Source organism: Apteryx mantelli, chromosome 8, assembly GCF_036417845.1.
Source record: "Apteryx mantelli isolate bAptMan1 chromosome 8, bAptMan1.hap1, whole genome shotgun sequence".
NCBI classification, from domain to species: Eukaryota; Metazoa; Chordata; class Aves; order Apterygiformes; family Apterygidae; genus Apteryx; species Apteryx mantelli.
The window spans coordinates 14163561-14187538 of NC_089985.1; the positions used below are offsets into that span (position 1 = coordinate 14163561).

A 23978-nucleotide genomic window follows, 5' to 3' on the forward strand; every position below is an offset into this window, starting at 1 on the left:
CCTACCTACATTTCCTTTGAAATTAAAGTGCTCTGGCCACATGGTATAACCAGCCATGTTCAGCCCTGAAAACTGTGCTGTCTATATTTGTATGTGTAAATTAAGCACCCTCTATGACCTCCCCCAAAGAATTGGATACAGAGACATGAATTTTCTGCTAAGAAACATGGTTGGGGTGTGTGTGTGTGTTATTGGGTTTTTTTGTTTTTGTTTTTTAGCAAACATAGTATTGACTCAAGTGGATGTCTTCAGGTTATGCATTGAGTAATTTCTAATGGTATGAATAGCTTCAGATTCCCAGGTAGTTGCAATGAGAGCCAGGATGGGAGATACTCCCTGGGAGCTCTATGGACTCCCTTGTATTGCTGGGAGGAAGCTTTACCACTTTGATGCTGGGTTGCTCTTCAAGATGGCTGGAAGCAAATGCAGGGGGAAGTTCATCCTCTTTTCTGTATGCTTTGGATGAGGGATGTATATTAGGTCACAGAAAATACAACCCAGTTCCAGGGCACTTTCTTGCCTCTCCTACATTTGTAGCACATCATTTGGTGTATTAAATATAATAGGCTTGTTTGCGTGAGGCTTTTAGGCACTGAGCTTCTAAGACTGTGAGTGAAGGGAGGGTCTCAGAGCCCTTCCAGTCATGGGGCAGTGTGTGCCTCCGGGACACTAATTCTGGGGAGAGGCACTAATGAGCAGCAGGGCCTTGATGGAAGGGAACATGCTCCAGTCTGGACTTGGCTTGCCTGTGCCCAGAAGCTCTGGAACAGGGGCTCCGGTGGAAACCTTGCCCTGAGCATCTGCCCTTGGTCTCCCAAGCTGTCACGTCCACGGGTCACCTGTATTGCTTATCTGTGATCATTGCCTGTGGCACCCCTTGTCTGGTCAGGCTTCCCGTTCCTACGAGCCGTGTGCTGGGTCATGGCAACACTCTGAGGCAGTGGGGTTTGCAGAACACTGAGGTTGCTTCTGTGCAGCAGCTGCAGGGCAGTCTGCACTGGTTAATGCCTAACTGCGTCTGTAATACCACGATGGCAGAACCTGGCCTTGCAGACTCCAAATCCCTTTGGATAGGTACCAGATCTTCTCTTGAGACTTCATAATCCAATTTTTAAATGTGCATATTGCATTAAATTTCTGTTAAGAGTAATCGGTTGTTGCCGTGCCATATCCTATGCTAATGCATTCAGTTCTGGCGTGAACAGGGTGCATTCCTGTTCATGCTTCAGAACTGCACAGTGTTTAAACAGAAAAGTGTATCTTTGGAACAGCCTGATCCAGAGTGTGTAGCTGAGAACTGTGCTCGTGCTACACCTCCTAATACCTTTCTCTTCTCAAGCAGGTAGAAGTGCCTGAAAAAACAAAGAGTCTTGGAACCAAACATGCAGGCGACAGTATTTCTGACACTGTCTCTTACGTAAGTTGAGAACTCACTTGTTAATATTCTTTCTGGCAGTTTGGGTATCAACTGTGAACTGCATTCTGTGGTATGTCTGTATGTCCATATAGCTGCATATGCAACACAACTCATGTAGATAACGTTAGCTGTGATGAAGATAATGCTGAGCTTTCCTTCTGACCCCAGCTGTTGGATGTTCATGTCTTTCAGCCTTTTGAAATGGGAATGCTTTACATGGGCTTCTGTTTAAACAGACTTTCTCTTGGTTTGTGGAAGTCTGGCCCAAAGTGTGCTGCTGACCATGTGTATTGTCCTGAAAAGTGTTCTCAGGGCTGCTTCATTTAATCAGACAAAAGTACAATGAGGTCTGATCTCTCCAAGCGTAATTGGTAGGAACTCAGCTGGTCCTGGGATAAAAATCCCAAACCTCGAGTTGTTCCAGCGAGGGTACACTGTTCATAACACTTCTTCTATGACTTTCTCTGTTAATTCATTTTGGTAGACTGAGTTAATTTGCATTGCATGAGGAAGTACATCCCTGCTTTAAGTTGTGAGAGTGCTTATTACAAAGATCTGTTTTTGAGCACCTTTCCTACCTGCAGCTCCCTTATGAGGTAAAGCTGGGACCTGGCAGCCCCAAATAGTGAATATTGGCTTGTCCCTTGTGGCAGCAAGTAGCATGTCTGGGAGGGACAGGCCGAATGTGCCCTAGACAGAACCAACCTGAGGTGCATGGTTGGGAGGCAGAGGGAGGCTTTGTTCCTGATTTGGTGCCTTGTGTGTTTGCAGGAGTCTAACCAGCAACCTGAGGTCCAGGAAGCTGAACTTCCCACACCTGATGTGTTTGTTGAGAAGCTCCCACCCAGTGGGAAGATCACCAAGACAGAGTCTCTCATTATCCCATCCACCAGGTAGAGCAGTGGCACAGCATTTTGCCTGCTGCAGGGCTGCTGGGAGGGCATGGACAGCCTGCTAGTATTTGTTCAGACTGGCCCTTAGCTGTTGACTGCAGGGAGACCCTCCTTGTGTTCAGGCACTCAACTGATGGCCCTTGGTGCTTGAGATATGATACTCGGAGCCCAGAAGGGCAGCGTTGCTCCAGTGTTGCTCAGGGATGATTCCTTGATCTGTCTCCTCTGTCATATCTGCTCTGTGGCCCTGGAAGGTTTTTGTAACACATAGGACCTGCTGGCTCAAAGATACTGTTGCTAAATCAACATGTGATGCAGATTTTCTCCTTAAAAGTAGTTGCTGAGTCTAACTAAATCCTGTTAAATTTTATGAAAGAGGGGAGTGAATGTGGACTTCAGCAACCCAACATAAAATTTATCTGGTTATTTGCAAGCAAATAGATTTTCTTCTGCTTTCTGTGCTGCTTTTGGATCTGCAACCGCAGTTCACATGACTGAATCTTATCTTGCTTGCGTAGCAGCAGGGCGACGTTGTGGGTCTTAGCATGGGCTGTGGAAATCTGCCTGGGACTCCTGGAAACATGCTCTCTAGCTTCTCCACATGCTCTATAGCTTCTCCATTATCAGAAGCAGAATTGACAGGTCTCAAGCTAGCTCAGATCTGCATGCATGATTTGGCAATACCTCCACTCACAGTGCTGAGATTGCCAGACATGGATGGTTTGGGATTTTGGGGGTGAATCTCACTCAGAAATAAGCCAGCTCTGGAACATGAGCACTTCTCTCTAGTAGGTCTGAAGGAAAGCAGACTGGACGTCGGGGAAGAAGCACATCTCTGAAGGAGAGGCAGCCGGTGAGGCCACAGAATGAGAGGGCAAACAGTCTGGACAATGAACGGTCTCCGGACACCCGTCACCACTTACAGGTGCCTCTCTAGCCACTTGTAGTTTTTCTGTTCTCAAAACTGTCTCCTGTGGTCCCTTTTCTTCTGGCCCAAGTGTTGTCCCTGCTGGAAGGGAATTGGGCCCTGCAACTCCAGAAAGGTGGGAATTTGCATCTTGGCTGATACTGTATTTTTCAGCTGGGTTTTGCCAGCTCGTTGCTTTGTCAGCCAGCCATAAACTGAAGACACTGGGACAGATTGCTATGATGAGGAACGAACAGGGCTATGTTGGGAAATGACTGCTTTGAAACAAGAGAAATTGCTGGGAAAGGCAAAAGGGAATTGATTTATGCAGAGCATCTCTGTGCCATGCTCTTAGCTTCAGGACTCAGTTAATTCCCTCCTTGACAGAGTTGCAGGCTTCTATGAATCCTGAATTCCTTGGGCTACTATTAGTTGGTGTAAAGTGACTTAAGAAAAGTGCATGGCAGAAGGAGTAATGGCTGACAAAAACAAGGTGGCTGATAGAGGAGCCAGCAGAATATTGTGATGCTGGGAAAGCCGGCAAGTGCCAGTCCCAGCAACCAGTGCAGTTCCGGTCCTAGTCTGCCCTGCTTGTGGGGTGACCAAGTACTGGTCAGCCCATCCACAGCCACTTTTCACGACTTCCCAGAGCTGGAGCTGCTGGCTTGAGGGTTTGAGCTGGCGGCTCCTACAGTTATGTTCTCTTTGTGTCTTTGTATTTCCAGATCCCCAGGAAAACAGTATATGACCAGCTAAATCACATCTTGGTTTCTGATGACCAGCTGCCAGAAAACATTATTCTTGTCAATACATCCGATTGGCAAGGCCAGGTAAAGGCAGGAGACATGATCTGAAGCGCAGCTCTCCTTGGCTATCCCTCCTCAGGAATGGAGTGAGAGACAGGCCTTGAGCTTAAACACTAGCCAAGTAGGTTCTCCTGCTTGGTTGGAAGAGCACTAGTGGTCTGTGGGGGCTGGCAGCATGATGGGGGATCGATGTCTATAGGCTAGATGTCACTTGACCAGGAGAAGCTGTGGATCCTGTAGAACTTTGTGACCTGAGCCTTTCTCCAGAGGTTCTCTCTTTCCAGTTAAATGCCATTCCTTCTGGTTAGCAGCACACTGTGACTAGGCCTTTGCATTCAACGGCCTACTATTTTTCTGTTAGGCTGGAACCAAGGAGGAAGAGAGAACTTGACCCATAGTTTAGACTGAGATTTCTAGACACAGGTTATGACTGCAGGAGAAAATACTTCAAACTAGCACTATAGCCTTTCATGCATGCTTATGTTTCATGACTTGAGGCTATGTTACACCTTTTTTTCTTGAGTGTGTGATACCAGTGTTATGGAGAACCCTGAGCTATGCTTTCTTATGTTGGCAACATGGGGTGGTTTCGTTATGGGTTTGGGGGTATTTTTAGAACAAATTTGTCTCCTTTCTGAACTTGAATCTGAGAAAGCAACAAAATCTGTACACAAAAAGCCCAGTAATCATGTGCTAGTTGACTGTGGCCTGCAGAACTTGTGCCAGGCTCATAGAGTTAATATTGGCTGTTATGGCTTTCTGCTTCTGGAAGAACTGGGATCTCAGTATGTGAGAGATCAAAAATCCCAGCTGAGTTTCTGGTTCCAGTTGCTCTACACTTGAGAGATGGAGAGATGCCTTGTATTTGACCAGAGAGGTGGCAGAGGTGGAGAGAAGGCCTTAAGTCTTCCTCTGGTAGCATTTGCAGCTTGTGCATGCAGGATCAGTGGAGATGAAGACTGCATTGACCTGGGGGTATGGATTAATGGTGCAGAATTTGATAGAAGTGTGAGGTAATTACTGAGACTTGTTAATGTTATGTCTGTGCATACCTGAGATGTGTGTTAACTTATTTTCCTTTGAGCTGGATGGAGGGTGAAGAATCCATCATGAGGAATGTGTATTCATAGCGCCTTTTCCTTTTTTTCTTTAGTGCTTGAGAGTGGGCAGAATGTTGCATTTGTCAAGTCCTTTTTAAATCGTAAAGAGCTGCAACTGCAGTTCCAGAAGCAGGCGAGCAGGAGGATCTGCTCTTACTCAGCGCTGTCTGCTGGGCAAGCAGCCTTCTGCAGCTGCCCTGCTCCCTGGGGCCTTAACAAACTGCTATTCTAGAGTTATTGTTGGCATAAATGCCATAATTTTGGGTGTTTTTGGTGTTGGTCAAGAAGGTGCAGTGGTTCCGGTCTTCTAGAGGAAAAGCTTTTCTTTGGCTGATGCGGAAGGAAAGAGGTGTTTAGGAAATAGCTACCTACCAATTGGGCGCAAGGAAAGTGCCCACACTTTGGTGTGAAAAGCCCTAAGAGGCTGGGGGAGGTGGGATTTTCTTTTTGTGACAAACGGTGTCAAAAAGGACATTAATGTGTTCTGTTCTCTCCTCAGTACTTATCGGATGTCTTACAAAAGCATACCCTGCCAGTGGTCTGTACATGCTCCTCAGCTGATATTCAGGCAGCTTTTAGCACTATTGTCTCCAGGATACAGAGATAGTAAGTTCTGACCTTGCTTATTTTGTTTGTTGTGTCTCCTGTAGAAAGGAGGGCTTGCAGTCCTAAGCTCTAAAAGCCTCTCAGCTCTTGTGCCCCAATGCTCAGGGAGTTTTTCATCCAGTAGTTGAAATACTTCTCCCCTCCACCCTCCTGAAGTCAGTGGTGTGTGGTTCTTCAGCATTCGCCAGCCCCGCACAGTTGTTGCTGTTCTGCCATGTGTGGGGGGATACAAGTCTCCTTTCATCAACACAGCTGATTTTACAGGATTGCTCTTTGGAGGCTGCCTCATATCTAATAAGCAGTAAAGCATGCAAAGCCGATAGGTAGGTTTTAAAATAGTGGAGTTTTTTGTTTTGGGTTTTTTTTTTTTTTTTCCTTCCCTTAAGGTGATACTTACTGTGGATACTGTGGATACCTGAGTGTGTTCTCTGGCCCAGCACAGTTAGCTGTGATAGGTGCATCTCAACCTGGATAGTTAGGTCAAACCCTTTTGGACTGTCAAAATGTGTCAAAGAAAGAGCAAGGAGGCCAGTTAAAGTACTGAACAATGTTGTGTTTTATTAACGATGTTTTAAGCTGCTACTAGTCATTGTGATATTGCCTTGTGTATTGAACAAGCTCTTTTTTACCTTGACTGTTGTTATTAAACAAAATTTTTGACTTGTTCTGAAATAGCTGATTGGAAGCACAATGATGAATGTTCCCTCTTTTTTTTTTGTCTAGCTGTAACTGCAATTCCCAGCCTCCAAACCCAATTAAAATTGCAGTGGCTGGAGCCCAGAATTACCTCAGTGCTGTATTGAGGCTCTTTGTAGAGCAGCTGTCTCACAAAACCCCAGACTGGCTCGGCTACATGAGATTTTTGATCATCCCTCTAGGTAAATAAGGAACATTTTTTCTTCATAGAAAGATGAATGGGTTAAATGTGATGTGTTCCCTCAGGAACAGCCCTCCTGGAAGCTTTGGCCAGGTAACTGGCTGTTAAATGAGACAAATGTCGTGCTGTCATAGTATTGTTTGTTTGCGTTGCTTGTGTTGAGTGAGTGAATTTCATCTTTATGTTCTTGATGCCAAAATCTGCCTGTAAACCTCTTGTTTGAAACAGAGGGTTGAGTCCTTTCTCCCCAGATGGGGAGGCTCTTATATATCTCTTTATCACTGTACAATGAATGCATAGAATAATGCTTTAGAAATCCTTTCTCTGGCTAAAATCTTTAAATTTATGGGGCACAGTGTTTCGTGAAGCAATAACTGTTCTGGCCTCTTTGAGGCTTACGCGCAAAATGTTTATGGAAGAAGGGGGGGGATGAAAATTTGTAAAGGCTCTGAAACTGCTGAGAGTTTAAATTATTAAAATTACATGTGTCTTTCAACCATTCGTTTATGTCCTGTTCTCCTTGAGTTTTTTCCTCAGTTTTCCAGCACCTCATCTCTGCCTTCCCAACAGCTCAGCAAGGCTGCTTGGCTGGCAAGTAACTCAGCTTGGAGTGCTTGTGTCCCAGGGAGCAGAGCGGACGGGTGATAATGTTAGGGGCCTTGCTGCCGTAGGCAGGAAGATGAGGAGCGTTCTAGCAGAGGCCTGCGAAGCAGGGCAGTCGCTGATGCTTGGGGCAGCGGTATCTGGGCAGTGCCGGTGTGTCGTAGGGGGCTGATGCCGGGAGTCGGTCTTGTCCGACGCTTGGTTTGTGTGAGCAGCTGCTTCGGTGAGTGTGAGTGGGGCACCTGAGTGACGCAGGTGGAGCCTGAAGAGTGCTTTTCCTTGATGTATTCCAGTCTTCAAGGTCTGGGACTGGCTGCTGGTGTTTATCTGCCCTGACTGGAGGAGGGCAGAACGTGCTGCCCGGCACTATGGACAAGGGGTGTTAGGCTGCATCAGTTCAGTGGTGGGATTTGCAGAAGGCACATGAAGAAGGCAGACAAAGAGGGCTGGCTATCCTTTTGTAACAAAAGCATTTAATTCCAAAGGAGTTAGCAGGAAAGGGGGAGAGGGAGGTAGAAATGTACCCCAAAAAAAAGTTTTTTGCAGGGTTAAATGTGCTCTGAATGAGAGTCTGTGCGGCTGAGGGCTTTGGTCCTCCCCTCATGGACCCTCTCCTGGCCTGAGAAGAGGAGTGCAGTTTTCTGTCCCACAGTCTTTGGTTATTCGCTCCTTGAAAGTGAACTGTAAGATTTAGCTAATGTTTTGGGATCATTTTTTAGTCTTAAAACTTTTCCTGATTATGTTAAAAAAAAAAAAAAAGGAACAAAACACTAAATTGATAGAAATTGATAGTGGAACTGCTTCAGAACTGTGAATACTTTTAAAATGTATTTTAAATATATAAACTTTTGTAATGGGGCTTTCCCATGAAAGTCTGCATTATTTCTTGATTGGATCAAGTACTCATTTCTGGCCAGCTTTCTGGCAGTTCATCATTGTGATTGAGTAGCAATCTCCCTCTTTTGGCAATTAAAAAGGTGCCAAAGACAACATGGTGGCTATGCCATAAACATCTTAAAGGAAAAGAGTTTCTGCTGTTAACAGTGCTTTCTAAGTAGGGAGTGGTGGCTATTTTTCTAAGACGGCTTTACCCTTTTAGTCCACTACTCTGCAGTGACAGAAGAAGAAGGGTTAATGTACAATGGTTTGTTAATAAGTTATACAGTGTAGCAAGAGTTAATGTACAATGGTTTGTTGTCTGCAAGTATCTGCATCTGGAAGATTCAGTCCTGCTACATGCATCTGATTCTATGGCTGAAAGACTCTCTTGATGTCCAGACCAGTGAGGTAATGATTCAAAGGGGCAAATAAAATAGAGACAAAGTTTTTTTTGTTGTGATGGTTTTTTGTTTGTTTTCAGCATTTTATTTAGCCCCTGTGGCTACAACTTCTCAGCAGATCTTGTGTTTAGTACTTGGTTCCAACCTTGTTTGCTGTATGTGATGCGTTTTCTCAATGTGCGAGAAAGCTGTCGCCTTTCTAGCACATGATGCAGAGCTATTCTACATGCACTGTTTAAAACTCCACTATAAAAGAAATAATGAGTCTTAAAGTAGCCGTCATCGTGAGTGTCCAGGAAAGAACTTATGCTCCAGTCTCTAATGACACCAGGAGAGCTCAGAGAGATCTTTTGCTTGAAACTCTTGTGGAAGTCTGGAAATTTGTGCTGGTCTGGAGTACTAAGAAACACAGTGGATTTTTTCCACCATGAGTTTTACTGGAGGATGGTGGGTATATTTAAGCAATCTGGGCTGTTTTTGGAAGGGCTTGTCAAGTTACTGATTACCAGCTGATGCACAACTGTTGTGGTCTCTGAAAATGTGGCTTGATGTGAGACTTCAGTTTGCAGGGAGGATAAAACTAAGCTGTTTAGGAGAAGCTCTGAGGCCTATTCACAGCTGATTGTAAATGCCCAGGACCCATGCTGAGCATGGAAAGAGCAAAGGTTGAAACATGGTGACTAGAAAGTCCAGTCTTGGTGCACCTTTTTTCATGTACTGGAAACTGGAGAGGCAGTTGCGATAGCATATCATCTGGTTTCCAGACACATGCAGCCTGAATTGCTGGTGGCAAATTTTAGATACCTCCCCAAGGCAGAGATTGCCCCTTAAATGCCTTCCCTCTCCTGCTCAGTGTCAGTAGGTGTGAAGACAGATCTCCATCCATGGCTGCGAGCCGGAGCCTGGATGAATAAACTTGGTGAAAGTAGGAGGTCTTTCTGGACTCGCAAAAGACCGTTAGGTGTAGCTAGGGCGAGCAGGGACCTGAGGTGTTTGCCAGCATTCACCAGGGACTGTGCTCTTCAGACTCTGCTTCTATCTTTAATTATAGCCTATTTATTGAACTTGTTATGGCTTCTTTTGCTCCTTCCCTAACACCCCCCCCCCCAATTAAACAAACATCCCTGGGTTGTTTTTCCTGGGTTGGAGACGACTGCTCCTTCTCTGTGTTGCAGAGCATCTGTGGGGTGTGAGTGGTGTTTGGAGGGGGTCTGTCTCGTCTCAGCAGAAGTGGCCTGACCGCGTTGCGTGCAGGGCAGCCAGCGGGGAGGAAGGGCTGCTGTGCAAGCTGCTTGCAAAACTGAGTGCCTGAGGTGGAGAGCTGTAGGGCCTCGGGGTCTTCCAAATCATTTAGTTCCTCAGCAGTTTCCTAGTCCTGTTTTCTTTGGCCTTTTAATATTTGAATTGGCTGGGGAGGTGGGGGATGTCTCTGAAAGAAGTCAGTGGTGTTGAAGCAATGTCTCTATTGGAAAATCTATTTGCATGCTCTTGTAGAGATAAGCTGGGCTGACTAACTTCTTTATAATTAAAGAAATTTATTTCTGAGATGTCTAGTGTAGTTTTGATTTTTGGAATTTAATTCCTTGCAGTCAGAAACCACACCTATGTTCAGTGCTGGGAAGAACAACTGTCGTGTTTTCCTTTCTTTCTTAGGCTCTCATCCAGTGGCCAAGTATCTGGGGTCTGTAGATTATAGATACAACAACTTCTTCCAAGATCTAGCGTGGAGAGATCTGTTCAACAAACTTGAAGCACAGACCACTGGTAAGACCACGTATCTGTGTCTGGCCTGTGTGGGATAAAAGGTTTGAATGAGTAATTTTAGCAAAGGTCGAGTAAATACAAGAGGAAGCAGACAAATGTTTTTGTTCCTCTTTTCTCCTTCCTCCACCACATTCCCTTTTCAGAGGCTGACCTTTGTGCGTCCTCCACTTAGTGGTTTGCAAACAGTTGTTGGCTCTGAGAGGCACTAGCTGCCTCTGAGTCACGTTGTTTTTACCTAGCTCTCAGTTTTGTTCTTCTGATGTGGAGGTCTCGCTACCAGGTTTACTACATCGCCTTCTTTGGTGATCTGGAGAGCTGGATCTGGAAAACTGCAAATTCTGGGAAGATCAGCTTTTATTAGTTGCATGTGAGAATGACCTTGGCATGTCTGAAATCTGCTGGCAGGATCTTTCTCATTAAAAAAGAATTTTGTTCTTTGCCAGTACTGTAACATGTGAGAGCTGCCCTCGGTCAAATCAACAAGTTCCTGTCCTGATGTGAATCTGTTCTAGCCCAGAGTAAAATCCTACTGAGTGTTAAAGTACTCATTTGCTTAAAATATTAATGCTTACAGTTTTTCCATCTGTTCCTGCAAGAACGGAAAGAAACAGGAGAAGGGAGGTTTTGCATCTGATGTTTAGGCCTCCCTGAAGGTTTGCAACTTGCCTGAGGAGCAATGCTCTCGTGGTGGCCTGTCCCCCACAGGAATTTCCCTAGCAGGAAAAAGCATCAGCGTTTTCAGAGCAGTGCGAGGTTGGGGGATTGCAGTATGCTTCTCCTGTTGGAATTGCGGAGAGTGCCTTGGGCTCCCTAGGGGATAGGATGCTTGTGGAAGTCTCCTACCAGTGAGAGGAGGAAAGAGATGCCTCTTCCCAGGGGATATTTTGGAGCCTTTTCCAGCAGATGGGAATTTGGCTGAACGAGTCCCTAGGCAGCCTGTTCTAGCTATGAAATTAGTCCTACGTGGAGTAGGAAGGTGGACTTGAGTTCTCCTAAAGTCCCACCCAACCTACATTTTTCTGTGATTCCAAGCTCGTGGAAGAACAGATGTCTGGGACAGGTTTCTTTTAATTCCTTGCCCCACTTGAAAATGGAGACAAATGTAAATACAGACTTGGCCTTTGTGTCTGGCTTAGGAATACATCATTAACTATGGAAGTCCAGCCCAAGAGCTGTATCCCATTGTTAATAGGATTTATGCTGCAGCCCTTATTTACTTGCCTACATGCTATGAGGAAAATGCATCCCCATTTCTGTGCAGTCTAGGCCTTGTGGGTTTTTCATTTTCATAGGGCAGAGAGAACCACTCAGAAACCCCGTGATGACTTAAGGATGTCTGGCAAGGGACACTAGCTCTTCACAGCTCACTGTTCAAATAACTGTTGTTAGAGGCTCTGGGTTAAAATAGCCATTAAGGTGTGAAAGTGCCTGGTGAAGGTAACTTGCATTCCCTTATCTCATGGTTCAGGCTCTTTGCTTGAATGAAAGCATTGTGAAAGGCATTTAGGAAATTCTCCCTGTCAGCTTGAGTCAAACACTCACTCATGGACTTTAAGCACACTTGCTGCTAAACACATGATCTTTGTGCTCTTCCTACCCTTGCATAGCTGTCAGTCTTTTCAATTAACTCAGCAAGGCAGTGAGTTCATTAGGAAATCAGGTAACCCAGTTATTGGTGTGAGCAGAGCAGCTCACCAAGGTCCTGGCAAGGAAGGCTAGGCACTTTCATCAGCAGCTGCCCGCAGTCAAGAGGGGCGGAAGTCTAAAGTTGACTCTGAACAGGTACGCATTTGCAAAGAAAAGTGTTTTAGCAAATATAAAATAACTATATTTTCAATAAGTAATACTGTGTACAGAACTCTGCAACTCACGTGCTTTCCTAGCCTTTTTTCTCTGGAGCTCTTGTAGGATGTTGGCTTCTGTTTAGACAGCATTGCAGCGCTCTGGGGTAGGTTGCAGAACTTCCTTTGGAAGATGCAATTCAAATGCAGCTGGCTGGGTACTGTCAGCTGCTTGGCTGAGCAAGTGGAGGACAGCGCTGGTGCTGGTCTGAGAATTCACTTCATTTATTTTCTCTCTTTGCTCTGTTGCAGTTCCAGAAGCACCTGACGTTGTCTCCAGAATAACGCAGTATATAGCAGGGGCAAACTGTGCACATCAGTTGCCCATTGCTGAAGCAATGTTGACGTACAAGCAGAAAAGGTATGTTACTAATATAATACTGACTTGCCAGAATGGCCAACAGGTTGCAGGTGAAGTGCTTTTCTCATCTTGTGAGCTAGCAGTCTTAAACTCGCTCCAGACTGCAAACAGCTTGGAAACATTATCGTATCCTGCACCCAATGATGTATCCCACTTAGATAACAATGAACAGGGACGTTGTTCTGTTTTTAAAGCTTTGAAGACCTGAGAGATTTGGGGAAGTGGGACTAGGGAACAGGGGGTGTGACTATATCTGCTTAAGTTCCAGATGTCTCTCACCACAGAGAGTTCTCCCAGCTTTACACCAGCCTTTCAGTTGTTCTGTAGGTGAGAAACTTTAGGTGTAAGATTGCAGACTGCAGCGTTCCCTCCTCATGGTGTCTCCTCTGAGACCTGGCCTTTTTGCACCAGCATTGAGGGAACCAAAACTTTTTCTTTTTGGAGCTGTTTAGAGTGCAGATAGCAGAGCTCCCTGCAGGGGAGACAAATGCTTGTTGCCGGGCAGCTGCAGGCTACCAGGACCCCCGTTGGGGACGGCTAACCAGGTTTTATTTCAGCCTCTCTTAAGGCATAAGAAGCGTGTTGAAGGGAGGATTGGGGTCTGAAAACAAGATGGAGAAGTATGAAGACCCTCACATGGTTGTGGTCCAGGAAGAAGAGCCCTATCACTGAAGGGGAGAGATGCATTGTTTGAGACACAGAGGAGACAAACAGACTCTAATTCATACATGTCCCAGTGACTGGTTCTCAGAGCAGAACAAACACCCACCTAATGTGATTTTCTCCATTAGGGGCTAGCAATCTCATGCAGAACGTGGATGACTTTAATTATCCCTCGCTATATCTGTTCTGCTGTTGATGGTCTGTTAACATTCCTCCTTTGTGCCTCATTTGCATAGAAACTGGAAGGAATTAGAAGTGTGGACATGGTCACTTTTCCCCTCTTTTTGAAAATGCTCACCGTATGTTACTTTTTAATTCCTTTTCCTGTTCTGTGTTTCTTTGCAGAACTGATTCAGTAAAATATAGCCCATTTTTGATGCTCTCCTAAGGAAAGTATTTCCAGACAGACTAGTCCATTAGAAAAAGGGCACTCTCTTCACACACTTTTTTTTTTGTCATAGCTGTGTTTTTGAGTACCTGAACTTCAGTATGTTAACCTGATAAAGATGAAGTTTGGAAAGCCAGGGGTACTGGAAGCTTCAGTCTTTTATCTTGTTTTTGGCATAAAGATTTCCCATTAGTTAAAAATGTAACTGTGCAAATGTCACAAGTGTACAAAAGTGCAGTTAACCCCTTTTGACGGCTGTCTTGCTCGTTTCCCTGCACCCCTCAGTTGTTGGGTTCTGCACCGTCTTCACTGCCTTCTCTGGTCCCAGTTGGAGATTTATGTTTGTAATTAATGCACATTTAATCATTTGGAGTTTCTGCTGTGTCCAGAAACATCAGTTAGATACTTTATTGAAAAACCATCTGAAAACTACTTCAGTGGTGCACACTCACCCCTCCCAGCAGTGTGCATGATCTCTTCACTGAGTTGGTCAGATTAGTTTGGATTTTAGACCCTTTGGGCCTTCTGGTGCTGTGCCCAAAACTGAGAAATTCATGTTATGCTGCCAGCTCAAGCCCTGCAGAAGGTTATTTGGAAGAGAGATCACTGAGGCTTTTGCTCAGATCTGTAGTTATAGCCTACAATCTCTTGGTATCTCTGTTGTATCCACTTAAAAACAAATTCCGCTTTCAGCCAAGTACCATGTGAGCAAGCTGGAGAGTGGGTTAGAGGAACAAACTCTCCCATGGAGTGATGGGCAATTATCTCCCCATGTGGCTTCCTTTAGAAATGCAGCTTTCTGTCATTGGAAGTGACTTAGGGAGAGTATTGTGGGGAAAAAAAAACGCAGAAATTGGGTTTCCATTAGCACTGTCTAAATGAATGCATCACTTTATTGTAAGTATAATAACATATTTATCTTTTCCTTTGGTTGCTTTCTGAAAAGGAAAAAGAGCTTTCATTTTGATTTTACCCTAAGGTATCGGTTTCTTTAGGTTTCCTCTCCCATCTCCTATCTCTTTTTCCCTATGGGCTGGTCTTTTGTGTCTTGTTTAACAGTCCTGCAGGTCTGGGATGCTCAGTTTATGCTTCAGGTTAAATTCTGCTCGCTGCTTTGAAAGTATGGCATCTGCTGGCAGAACGCACTGTTAAAATGACTGCTCTGCCTTTGGACCACACATACGGGTTCCCAGGGTATAGACTGAATGGGAATGAAGGGGTTATTGAGGAAACAGCCTTGAGCAGTAAAACATTGTGAAGGTAGGTTTTTCCTTCCCTGCTTCATAAATAATCCTTGCTGTTTGGCTGCAGCCATCAGAGTGTAGCTCCAAAAGGATCAGGACTAGCAAGGCCTTTCATTTCCTGTCTGTTGGAGCTCGAGCACTCTAGGCTGTGCTCGGCATGCCTCAGGCCCCTGGTTTTGGGGTTGCGCCCGTAAGGTTCTGCCATGCAGTGTCTGAGTGCAGATCAGGGAATCTTCTCCCAGTAATAGAAAAATTGAGACCTCATCTTTTATTGGCAGGCTATGTCCTATGTATGGGACTTTTCTGAGTCTAAGAAAGGGGAGATGGTGTATACTAATGGGGGAGGTCGGGGTCTCTGAGCTGTTGCTGAGACCCCCTTGCTCTGCAGGAACTCCTGTTCCAAACTGCCTGATTATAGGCCACTGTTTGTTTTGTCCTCAGTTCACAAAGTTACTAGAGCTTCGTCTCCCTCAAGGCCAGAGGTGAATGGCTTCTCCAAGGCCAACTTCCAAGGCAATGGTCCATGTAGAAACAGCAGCACTAGCTACAAATTCATTGCAAGACAAATCTCCTAGTATCCTAGCATTTGTTCTGTTAAAAAAGCCCTAGTGGTCCAAGGAAAGCCAAGACAGCAAGCTAGTCTGTAGGACATAGCTGTATGTGATGAGCTGCTTTATAACTTTATTGCTAACTATCCCTATTTTGACTGACCTCTGCTCTCCTTCCTGTCCCCTTGTTCTGTTTGTCATGGCGAAAGGTTGGCGCATGTACTGCCTGTGATGGATTGCATATGGTGTGAAAGCTTTGTCCTGTTCTTTTGGAGCATCTGCTGACCTTACCTGAAATCAAGGGGTCTGGGAAAGAGGAAGGGGTTCAGGAAGGAAATGAATTGCCATTAAACTCCTCTGTGTTACACTGGGTGACTGACTTTGTCTTTGAGCACTAGGAGAAATACTAGTTACTGAATTGCCAAGCAACACTGCAGTGTAGGCAACATCTGGGGACCTGAGACAATGCTGGCAGGGGTGGGCTTCTCACCTAGCAGCAGTGTATCATCCAACGTTGATATCTCTCTGCATAGCTTTTCTGAATGAAACTCTGCAGTATTTGAGATCTGTGACTGGCAGGGGACACTTGTTCCCCATGTAGCTGAATTGCTGTAAACCTGGGCTGGTGTCACCCACTGTAATTCAGTGTTCAGCACAGCTCATGCCGTGTGGCTTCTGGATAGCCCTTGCATGAATCTGGGGAACAGCTTGGCTGTCAGAAATGAAAGCATTGCTCACTCTGTCAGGGCGAGGGCTGGGTCATTTCGTACCTCATTACACATTTATCAGAAGCTCTCCACTCTTTTGTGTTGTAAAGAGAACTTCCCCAGTTCTTGCTCCCTGGAGCACAGGAAAGCAGCTTGGGCTGGAGGGTGAGCCGGCGCAGGTCCTGGGCAATAGGAAGCAGGGATGATGCTGGTTTCTGCCTGCTGCATGTCCCTGACTCTCTGCAGGGCAGCAGCCAGGCACAGAGTCTCATTCCTTTCTCCAAGTGTTTCTTCCAAAGCACCCTGCAGCAGTTGCTGAACACAGCTGGTGAAGATGGAGCCAGTCCCTCCTCTGGTTCAGCAGTGCCTGCATTACCTGGCTCGTCTCTGCATGAACCTGTTGTGCAGCTGGAGGAAATGTATTAGGAATTAATTTGTGCCCCTTGCCTCACGGAGCGGTGTGGCAGAGGAACAAGTCAGGGCTCAAGAAACATGCCGGATGTCCCGCTGAGTATGGCTGGTTCGCTGTGGGAACATGAAGGGTGCTGGACAAGAGCTTCCTTGGGAAGCAGAGAGGTGACTCATCAGGTGTGTCATGGGGACTTGGAGTTGCTTTGTGCCTTTGTTTGGTTTGACTGCTGGAGGCTTCGCGGAGCAGGGACAGTGTTAGCCAGCAGGGAGCTGCAGCTGCTCAGTGGGAAGGACAGATACTTCCTACCAAAGACAAACCCTGGGAGGTTGCTGGTGATGCCTGGCCTGAACTCTTAGAGGCCTGTGATAAGTCTCCCTTTCCTGTAGCCCTCCTGGGGGACCTGCTTGGAATAAAGGCAATACGTGGGACCCTCCTGCTAGGAAATCACAAGTGTTTGGCTACATTTGAATCTGGTTTGGATTGCTTAAACTGTAAATGGAATCTTAGTGTTTTATTAAAAGGCTAATAATGGACATAACTGCTCTACAGTGGTTATTCAATCTCTCCTACTGTAATACTTGTGTGCTTTGCAGCTTAATTTGTCCTTCTCCCCAGAAGTGAGAGGTGCTATTCCTTTCCTTTGTCGGGGGGTGATTCATGGCGATGTGGTTTCTTCTCATTTCTAAGAGTCTTAAAACATTTAAATCTGGCTGTCTTTGTTTAACCTGAATTAATTTCTGATCTGGTGAATTCTGTGTATTTATCTTGGGTAGTTTCAGTTTTGCTTCCCCCCTCTGGAAAGGGGCAGAGAAGGGAGCCTGTGGGTCCATTTCTGGACAGATCACCACAAAGGACTGATTTCAGATGGCTGGTTTTTGCCTAGGCAGAAATAATAATCAGAAAACCTTCCATACCAGTTAAGGAATATTTTCTTTCTTTCTGGCCTCTCTCCATAGGTCTGGAATTTTCTCTGGAAGTATCAATAACCTCGCTGAAAACCACAAACAAGGGTCAGGTCTAGCTTTAAATTATAGCTGAGATATCAGGGCCTTCAGAAGCACTGTGAATAAAACCAGTACTCTTGATGTCGCTATGGGGGTTAGAACCTTTTGTGTCAATGCAACTGGGAACCTGCATGGCCTTGGTAAGAAGAGTGAATGAGCTTGGGGGCCTGCCTTTGCAAGGACGGGGCACCTCTTCATTGCAGGGCGGTGGTAGGAGGAATAGAAGAGGCCTTGGCCAAGGTGAGAGGATTCTGTATCAGTTTTGGGAATCCTGAAGGCCAAGAATAATGAAGAACATGAAAGAGGAAGTGGAGAACAAGCACGGACATCTCATCTTTCCTTCCAGTCTATATGGAGAAGAGCAGTTCTGGTAAGCTGCCTTTTCAGAGGCATATGTAGAAGGTTGGAGTTCCCAGGAGGATGTATGACAGGACAGCTGAAATCCAGCAGGATTGCTTTAGAGACAGCCCATGTATCGCTGCGAGCTGTGATAAACTGTGACTGAAGCAAATGATTTCTTTCAGAATTACCCCTTGCCTCTCCTCAGTGACATTCTGGGCAATCCAGGGGAACCAAAATGGGTTTTCTGCTGGAATTGGGGAGGGTTTGTTCTTTGAGGGCTTGAAGCAAAACTCTCCAAGAGCTCCCAGAGAACTAAATGTGCTACTAGTATGCTTCCCTCGCTTGGTCAGCAGGACTTGTTCCTGTCTGCTTCACAGCCAATGGAGCTGAAGAAAGGAAAAGAAAGCTTGTCCTCCACTCTCTGCTTCTCCCAACAGCTCTGTAGGCTTCTCCTTTCCTTTTGCAAAAGAGGAGCTGGAAATCTCATGCCCTTGAGAAATTTATTTGCCAAGGGGTCTGCAGCCATGGCTGGAAGGATGTGACCTTTCTGGCTCCCAGCACAGAACTGGGGACCTTATTTGATCATTCTCTCATGTGCTGTGGGGGGAGAACGAATATGCAGTGCCTGGGGATGTGGAGTAGGAAGGGAGCAAAGCCTCTGGCTCTGCTGCAGAGCTCAGCCAAGACAAGAGGCTATTTGCAAAAGCAAACTCTGCTTTGGACCAAGCGGGAACTCTGGCTGACTCACGTTTCCTGCAGTTATATGCCATTCTTTCCATAGGACTTAGAGGAAACTGTCCAGCCCATGCTAGTCACGCAGTGGTTGGCAACCTTTGTGCATCTGGTGCATTTCAGATCTGTGCTGGGGACAGCACAGAAATACCTGCTTTCCTGAAGTATTTGTGTTGCAGCCAGAAAAATTCTCGGTGAGGGCAATGCTGGATTTTTTTCTGAATTCTGCAGTACTGCAGTCACTGAGGGATGCGCAAAGAGAGAGACATGAAAATTTGTCTTCATCCTACCTGTTTCCTGCAGTAGGCCACTGAGAAGTGTTCTGTGTCTGGGCCATGCAGTCACTTCCCCTGTTGAACTGTAACTCCTCCCAGTATGCAGCCGCAATGCTGCAGCTGTCTTGTCACCCAGCTGGTCCATCGTCTTCTCTGTAGCACCTGAAGGGAGTGGTAATTCTGCAGGCCTCCCAGCCTGCCTTCCTTCTCGCTCAAATCTTGCCCTCTAGTCTTTCTTGATTCTCTCTCCAACTCCTGTTTGGTTTGACTCTGGCTTTCATTGCTGGTCCATTCTCTTCTCCACCCTCTGACTTCTGAATCCTGGGCAAGTCCTGGGCAGGGAGGGCTAATGTCTTTCTGTTTTCAAAATGTATGTAGTGTCATCTTCAGGTGTTTCTGAGACATCATGTGTGTTTTGGTCAATTTGGTTTAGCTGTTCACCGTTCTGGAGTTGATGTCCTGATCTACCCAGTATGCTCTGCTTCCACTCTGGTGCTTGACCTCTGTAGTGTGCCTGTCTAAGTGATCATGAGCTCCAAGTGGTAGGGGACATGTATCTGTGTGTGTGCGTGTGTGTGTACGTACTTGCTAGTGCTGTACGAATAACCACGTGTCACGGCTTGTAACCCCGTGGCAGGCTAACTGCTTTAGCGAAGCTGGGATATGCAAGGTATGGCACATGACTCCAAAGGTGGGACGTGTGAAGGCCGTGAGTGCAGAGCGCTTCAGGTACTAGTAAGTAACGCACAGTTCTCCATGTTGTCGTGGCACAGATCCATTTCCTTGCAGTAGGAGGTTGTGTGTCTGTAATGATTGCCATGCCATTAAAGCATGTTTCTCTGTAAAGTGTGAGGGCAGAAGAGACCTTTCCCTTGCGAGATGTGCCGAAAGCTGTGTGCTCTTCCCCGCCCGTGCAGACTCTTAGCGTGCTGGCAGGGGGCCTTGAAAGGAGACATTGGACTGGCGCTTGCATACTGTCCGTCCCTGCTGCATGCTTGAATGCAACATATAAAGTGAGTATTGTGCCCAGTGTGGAAGCAAGCTGTTAACAACTCTTTTCTCTTTGCCTTTAGCCCTGATGAAGAATCTTCGCAGAAGTTCATTCCCTTTGTCGGGGTGAGTGTTATCTTAATTATGCTGTCTCCAGCCAGCTAGAACGTATTCACATGCATTAGAACAAACTTGCCTGGGTTTGAGGGTAGAGCAGGAGCAGTAGGAACTCTAAGTTAGTGTTAGCATTAGCATCTGATGGCTGGATGCAACTGCCTGCATGTAAGTGAACCTCTAACTAAGATCCCTCAACAAACTACTAGGTGTCTTTTACTTTCCAGGCAGCTGGCTTGGGGCAGCTCTGTGCTGTATGCCTGCCAGCACTGAAGCAGACACCACAGCCTTGCTATTGCCTTGTTCATTCAATGCGGACAGGAAAGTGTAACACTGAAGTACTCTCATCCACTGCCTGTCCCCATCACTTTGCTGCAGGCTAAAGCACCTGGTGGAGAGTTGCTGCTGGGCCACCTGCGGAGGCAGGTGGTGTGCTCCTGGAAACCTGACCTCAGGGCTGCTGTTCTAAAGATTGCCCTGTATGATTAACTCATCCATATTTGCTATTTCAATGTCAGTCCTCTGTGCTTATCACAAAGTCTCTAGTTCTCTTACTGCCCCATCCACTAGTGGAGGGTGAACAGTACATCCCACCAGGCAGATCATTTATATCATTCTTATGTTTGAGTCTGAGACAGTAGCTATTTAATGCATTTTAATATGTGAATAAGTAGTTGGGATACTAGTCTCTGGCTTTTCCTCCTCTTTTCATCTTTAAATGTTCCCAGTTCAGGTGGCTGGGTGCAGAGTGTCCAGGCCGGGGTGTGTCTGTGCTTCTATGAAAGTGTTTTGTGCACTGGGTGCTTTGCCTTTTCTAGATTCCCTCCCCTTATTTGATTCTGCTCTTCAATTCCTTAAATTTTAGGTATAATGACATTGACCTGCAGCCAAAAGGATATCCCTTGACTGCTCTTCAGCTACTGGATGTCCTCTTTGCAGCTTTTGCTGCTCTCTTTTAGCTTCTCTCCCTTACATGCTGGTTGTCTTGTTCTTCTGTCTCTGTGTTAAGCCAACTTGTGTATGTTCCTGTTTGTATCCCTGTCAATGCATCAGAGCTAATCTGAAATCCCAAGGCATTTAAAGGGCTTAGTCTCTCTTGCCCTCAGGCCAACCCTGCTTTCACTCTGGTATCTCTCTCCCCTGGTGAGAATCTCTCTGCAGTGCTCCTGTGATGACAGTCTGCTTTTGTCAAAGGAAAGTTGTCTTCTGCTAAAGCAGAGACAAGCCTGCCTGACTTGTTCCCTGCTGATGAGTTTTGCCATGATCTTCTCTCCTGTGTACTGTGAGTGATGGTGAAGAACTGCTGTTATGAAACAGCCATTTCACCTTTCCCAATAACAGGAAAAGCCCAGAAGGATTTTAGAGATCTCGGAATGTGCTCACTGTAGCTGTTAGGTACGGCAAAGCTTTTCTTCCAGGTTGATTTAGTTCAGTGCTATGTGCAAGCAAATGGGGTTCAGAGGATGTTTGTCCAGTTGCTCTAAAATGTTATAGTTCTTACATTAGCAACACTTTTCCAGTCTAGATTTGAATGGCTGAAAGTGGGAAGAGTGAACAGCTTTCTGTTCTGTGTTGTAACACTGCTGACCCGAAAAAAGCTTGCCTTGAAAGCACAGACTGACTTCCTGCATTGGCTGGGAGTGAGGGTAAAATCAGTGCTTCTCATCTCAGCCACTGAAATACTCCTGATGCAGTAATTCCTCCTGAGATGCAGTCTGGAGAGACCCTGAAAGGCAGGTTACAGGTGTCTCGCAAAGTCTGGAGCTGAACACGAGCGCTGGTGTTCTTTCCCTCAGCTGCTGCAACCTGCTTGGAGCTGTTGGACGATGAGGGGAGGGAGCCAGTGATGTTTGGGTTTGAGACTTCTGAAGTTGGTTGGACTCAGCTGTTTTTTAGGGCAAACGTGTGCCCTGGCTGGGTTGTGCACAGTCTTTGATCAAGAAGCGGACACAGCAGTGCTGTGCAGCTCAGACGGGCTCCGAGGTGATGAGAGTGAAGCCTTGTGAGGGGCCAGTGGGATGTGAAGGCAGGGGTCATGGCTGCAAGGCTAAACAGTCGTGTGCCTGCGTCGTGCCAACAGTCGGTTGCCAGGAGAGTTCATAGGATGCATGTTCCTCCCGAAGGGAAAGGAAGGTGGCCTTGGAGCTGGAGCAGCTCCAAGCCTGTCCCTGAATGGAGGGAAGGGAAAGTGTCTAACCTAGTCTTTCTCCCATGTGTCAGTACCTGAGCATCTTCAGTCAGTCAACAGGAGGGAAAAGACCAAAAGAGCTTTCCTTTCTGGCATGCAGATCAAGGAAGCTTTAGGCAGTTTTATATTGTTTTTTTTTTTTTTTTCCCCCTAACTCCTTTGCCTCGCTTTCTCTTGCTTCCAGCTAGTGAAACAGCCTCTTAGCCCTTAGCACATACAATATGAAAGTCTGCTGGACTCCAGAGCAAAATTTATTGCCCTTTGATAGAGACTTACCAAACTGAGCTGCGGCCTTCACCAAGGAGGATGATTCCTTCTCCCAAGCCAGTGCCCCATCAGGGAACCACTGCACACACTGCTGAATTCAAGATTGCTCATCCAAGACTGGAGTCAACGGAGAATCCACCAGAGAACTTGAGAGCTCTCTAAGATCTGAAGTGTTGAGCATGCAGTCCCCCCCTGAGGACTCCAAAGGACTGTGCAGCATTTTACTTCTAATGATTGGCTGCTTTCTCTTGATCCTGTAGCACAGAAGTCTGCTCCCTAGAGATGTGATCTAGACATGGTCATGTCAAAGTTTAACCATCTTTTGTTTTCAAACTAAATAGATCGAGTGACATAATTTCTTTCTAACACAGGTTTTAGTGACTTGAGGTCACTATGAAGCTCTTTCTCGTTTGTCTCTTTTTTTTTTTTTTTTTTTTTAAATAGTGTAGACATTAGCCCTGGATACAGGTTTCTTAAGGACCTCCAAGAGGGGTCTTTCCTCTGCAGTGTAGAGAGGTAATGATTCCCGTGCACCCTAGCAGATTATTTGTATAGAAGAGCCATGCTTTTATATATACCCAAGAGTCATTTTATCTTTCTAGACATAGTCTGTTCTTGGAAACTTGTGTTCACTGGCTAGTCAACTGCTTTATAGCATGCTCTGCTCCACAAATTATTGCTGGTTCTCCAGGTGTAATATTTATTGTCATCCTAGATGTACCAGCTGGTGGTTGGCTGTATCAGAATGCATTTTCACATGTATTATGATGTGATTGGGATCACTGACCCGTCCATGTGATGGTTTATCCATGTGCATGCCCGCAGGCTTTGCCAGGAGCTTTTTCTTTTTTTCTGGACTCTTCCTGTGTTTGGAGACTAGAAAACTCTAATCAAAACCTGTACTTTGTTGCTTTTGTGGCTCGCTAACAAAGCCCAGCTAAGCTGCGCCCTGCAAATGGCTGCACTTGTGTGGTGGAAGCAATATCTGCGTAATTAGCAGGTGCATCAAAGCAGTGTTAGAGAGACTTTTGTTCCTCTTTCCTGCCCTGTTCCCCTGGGTGTCAGGGGCAGGCTCGGTAGTTGGCATAGCTTGCAGCTGGCCTTGGGCTATTCGGAGCTGTGCAGGTCTGTAACACCTCTGTAGGGTCTGTGCTGCCTTTTGTATCAAGTCAGGGAAGGGTTGTGAGCTGGTGCAGCTTGGTTGGACACTGCTGAGACCTGCCTGGCTCTTAGAAGGTTCCACTTTTTAATATACTTTCATATTACTCTTTGATTGCAAGGACAGAGCCCAGGTGGTTGTAGGACTGGCTTAGTTTGGGGTGGGGGTTCCTGAAGTTCATGGGACTGCTGTTTCATGGAGCTCTTCTGTTTCCCCTCCTTCCAGGTGGTGAAGGTTGGAATAGTGGAACAGTCTTCTGCAACATCAGGTATTGTATGTGCTTTATGTCACACAGGTCATGGGAGCCTGACTTCATGGCCTGAACAGACTTGTCCATTGCTGATCTGGGTTTTTTTAAGGTGGAGTTGGACTGTGTTAGCTCCCAGTTCTGTTGATTTAACTCTCAGCAGCTGTCCTTGCTCTCTCTTTCAAGCAGCCCTTTTTCTTGTTACTTTACAAGGAGAGTCAGGCCAGCTGAAATTCCCCCACC

The 23978-nt window shown here is 46.0% G+C and overlaps 1 protein-coding gene across 5 annotated transcripts in view; it reads left to right on the forward strand.

Moving 5' to 3' along the window:
• The window catches only part of PACS2 (phosphofurin acidic cluster sorting protein 2), an 84969-nt gene that overhangs the window by 51551 nt on the left and 9440 nt on the right, over nucleotides 1-23978 (forward strand). For 3 of the 5 annotated variants that reach the window (XM_067300726.1, XM_067300724.1, XM_067300725.1), the window contains exons 11-20: nucleotides 1340-1417; nucleotides 2189-2310; nucleotides 3100-3235; nucleotides 3943-4047; nucleotides 5623-5729; nucleotides 6453-6607; nucleotides 10143-10253; nucleotides 12347-12455; nucleotides 19844-19886; nucleotides 23714-23756. In XM_067300726.1, coding sequence (XP_067156827.1) covers nucleotides 1340-1417; nucleotides 2189-2310; nucleotides 3100-3235; nucleotides 3943-4047; nucleotides 5623-5729; nucleotides 6453-6607; nucleotides 10143-10253; nucleotides 12347-12455; nucleotides 19844-19886; nucleotides 23714-23756 — 1009 coding nt within the window. The remainder of the gene's footprint in view (nucleotides 1-1339; nucleotides 1418-2188; nucleotides 2311-3099; nucleotides 3236-3942; nucleotides 4048-5622; nucleotides 5730-6452; nucleotides 6608-10142; nucleotides 10254-12346; nucleotides 12456-19843; nucleotides 19887-23713; nucleotides 23757-23978) is intronic. The other 2 variants (XM_067300722.1, XM_067300723.1) reach the window with 2 other exon arrangements.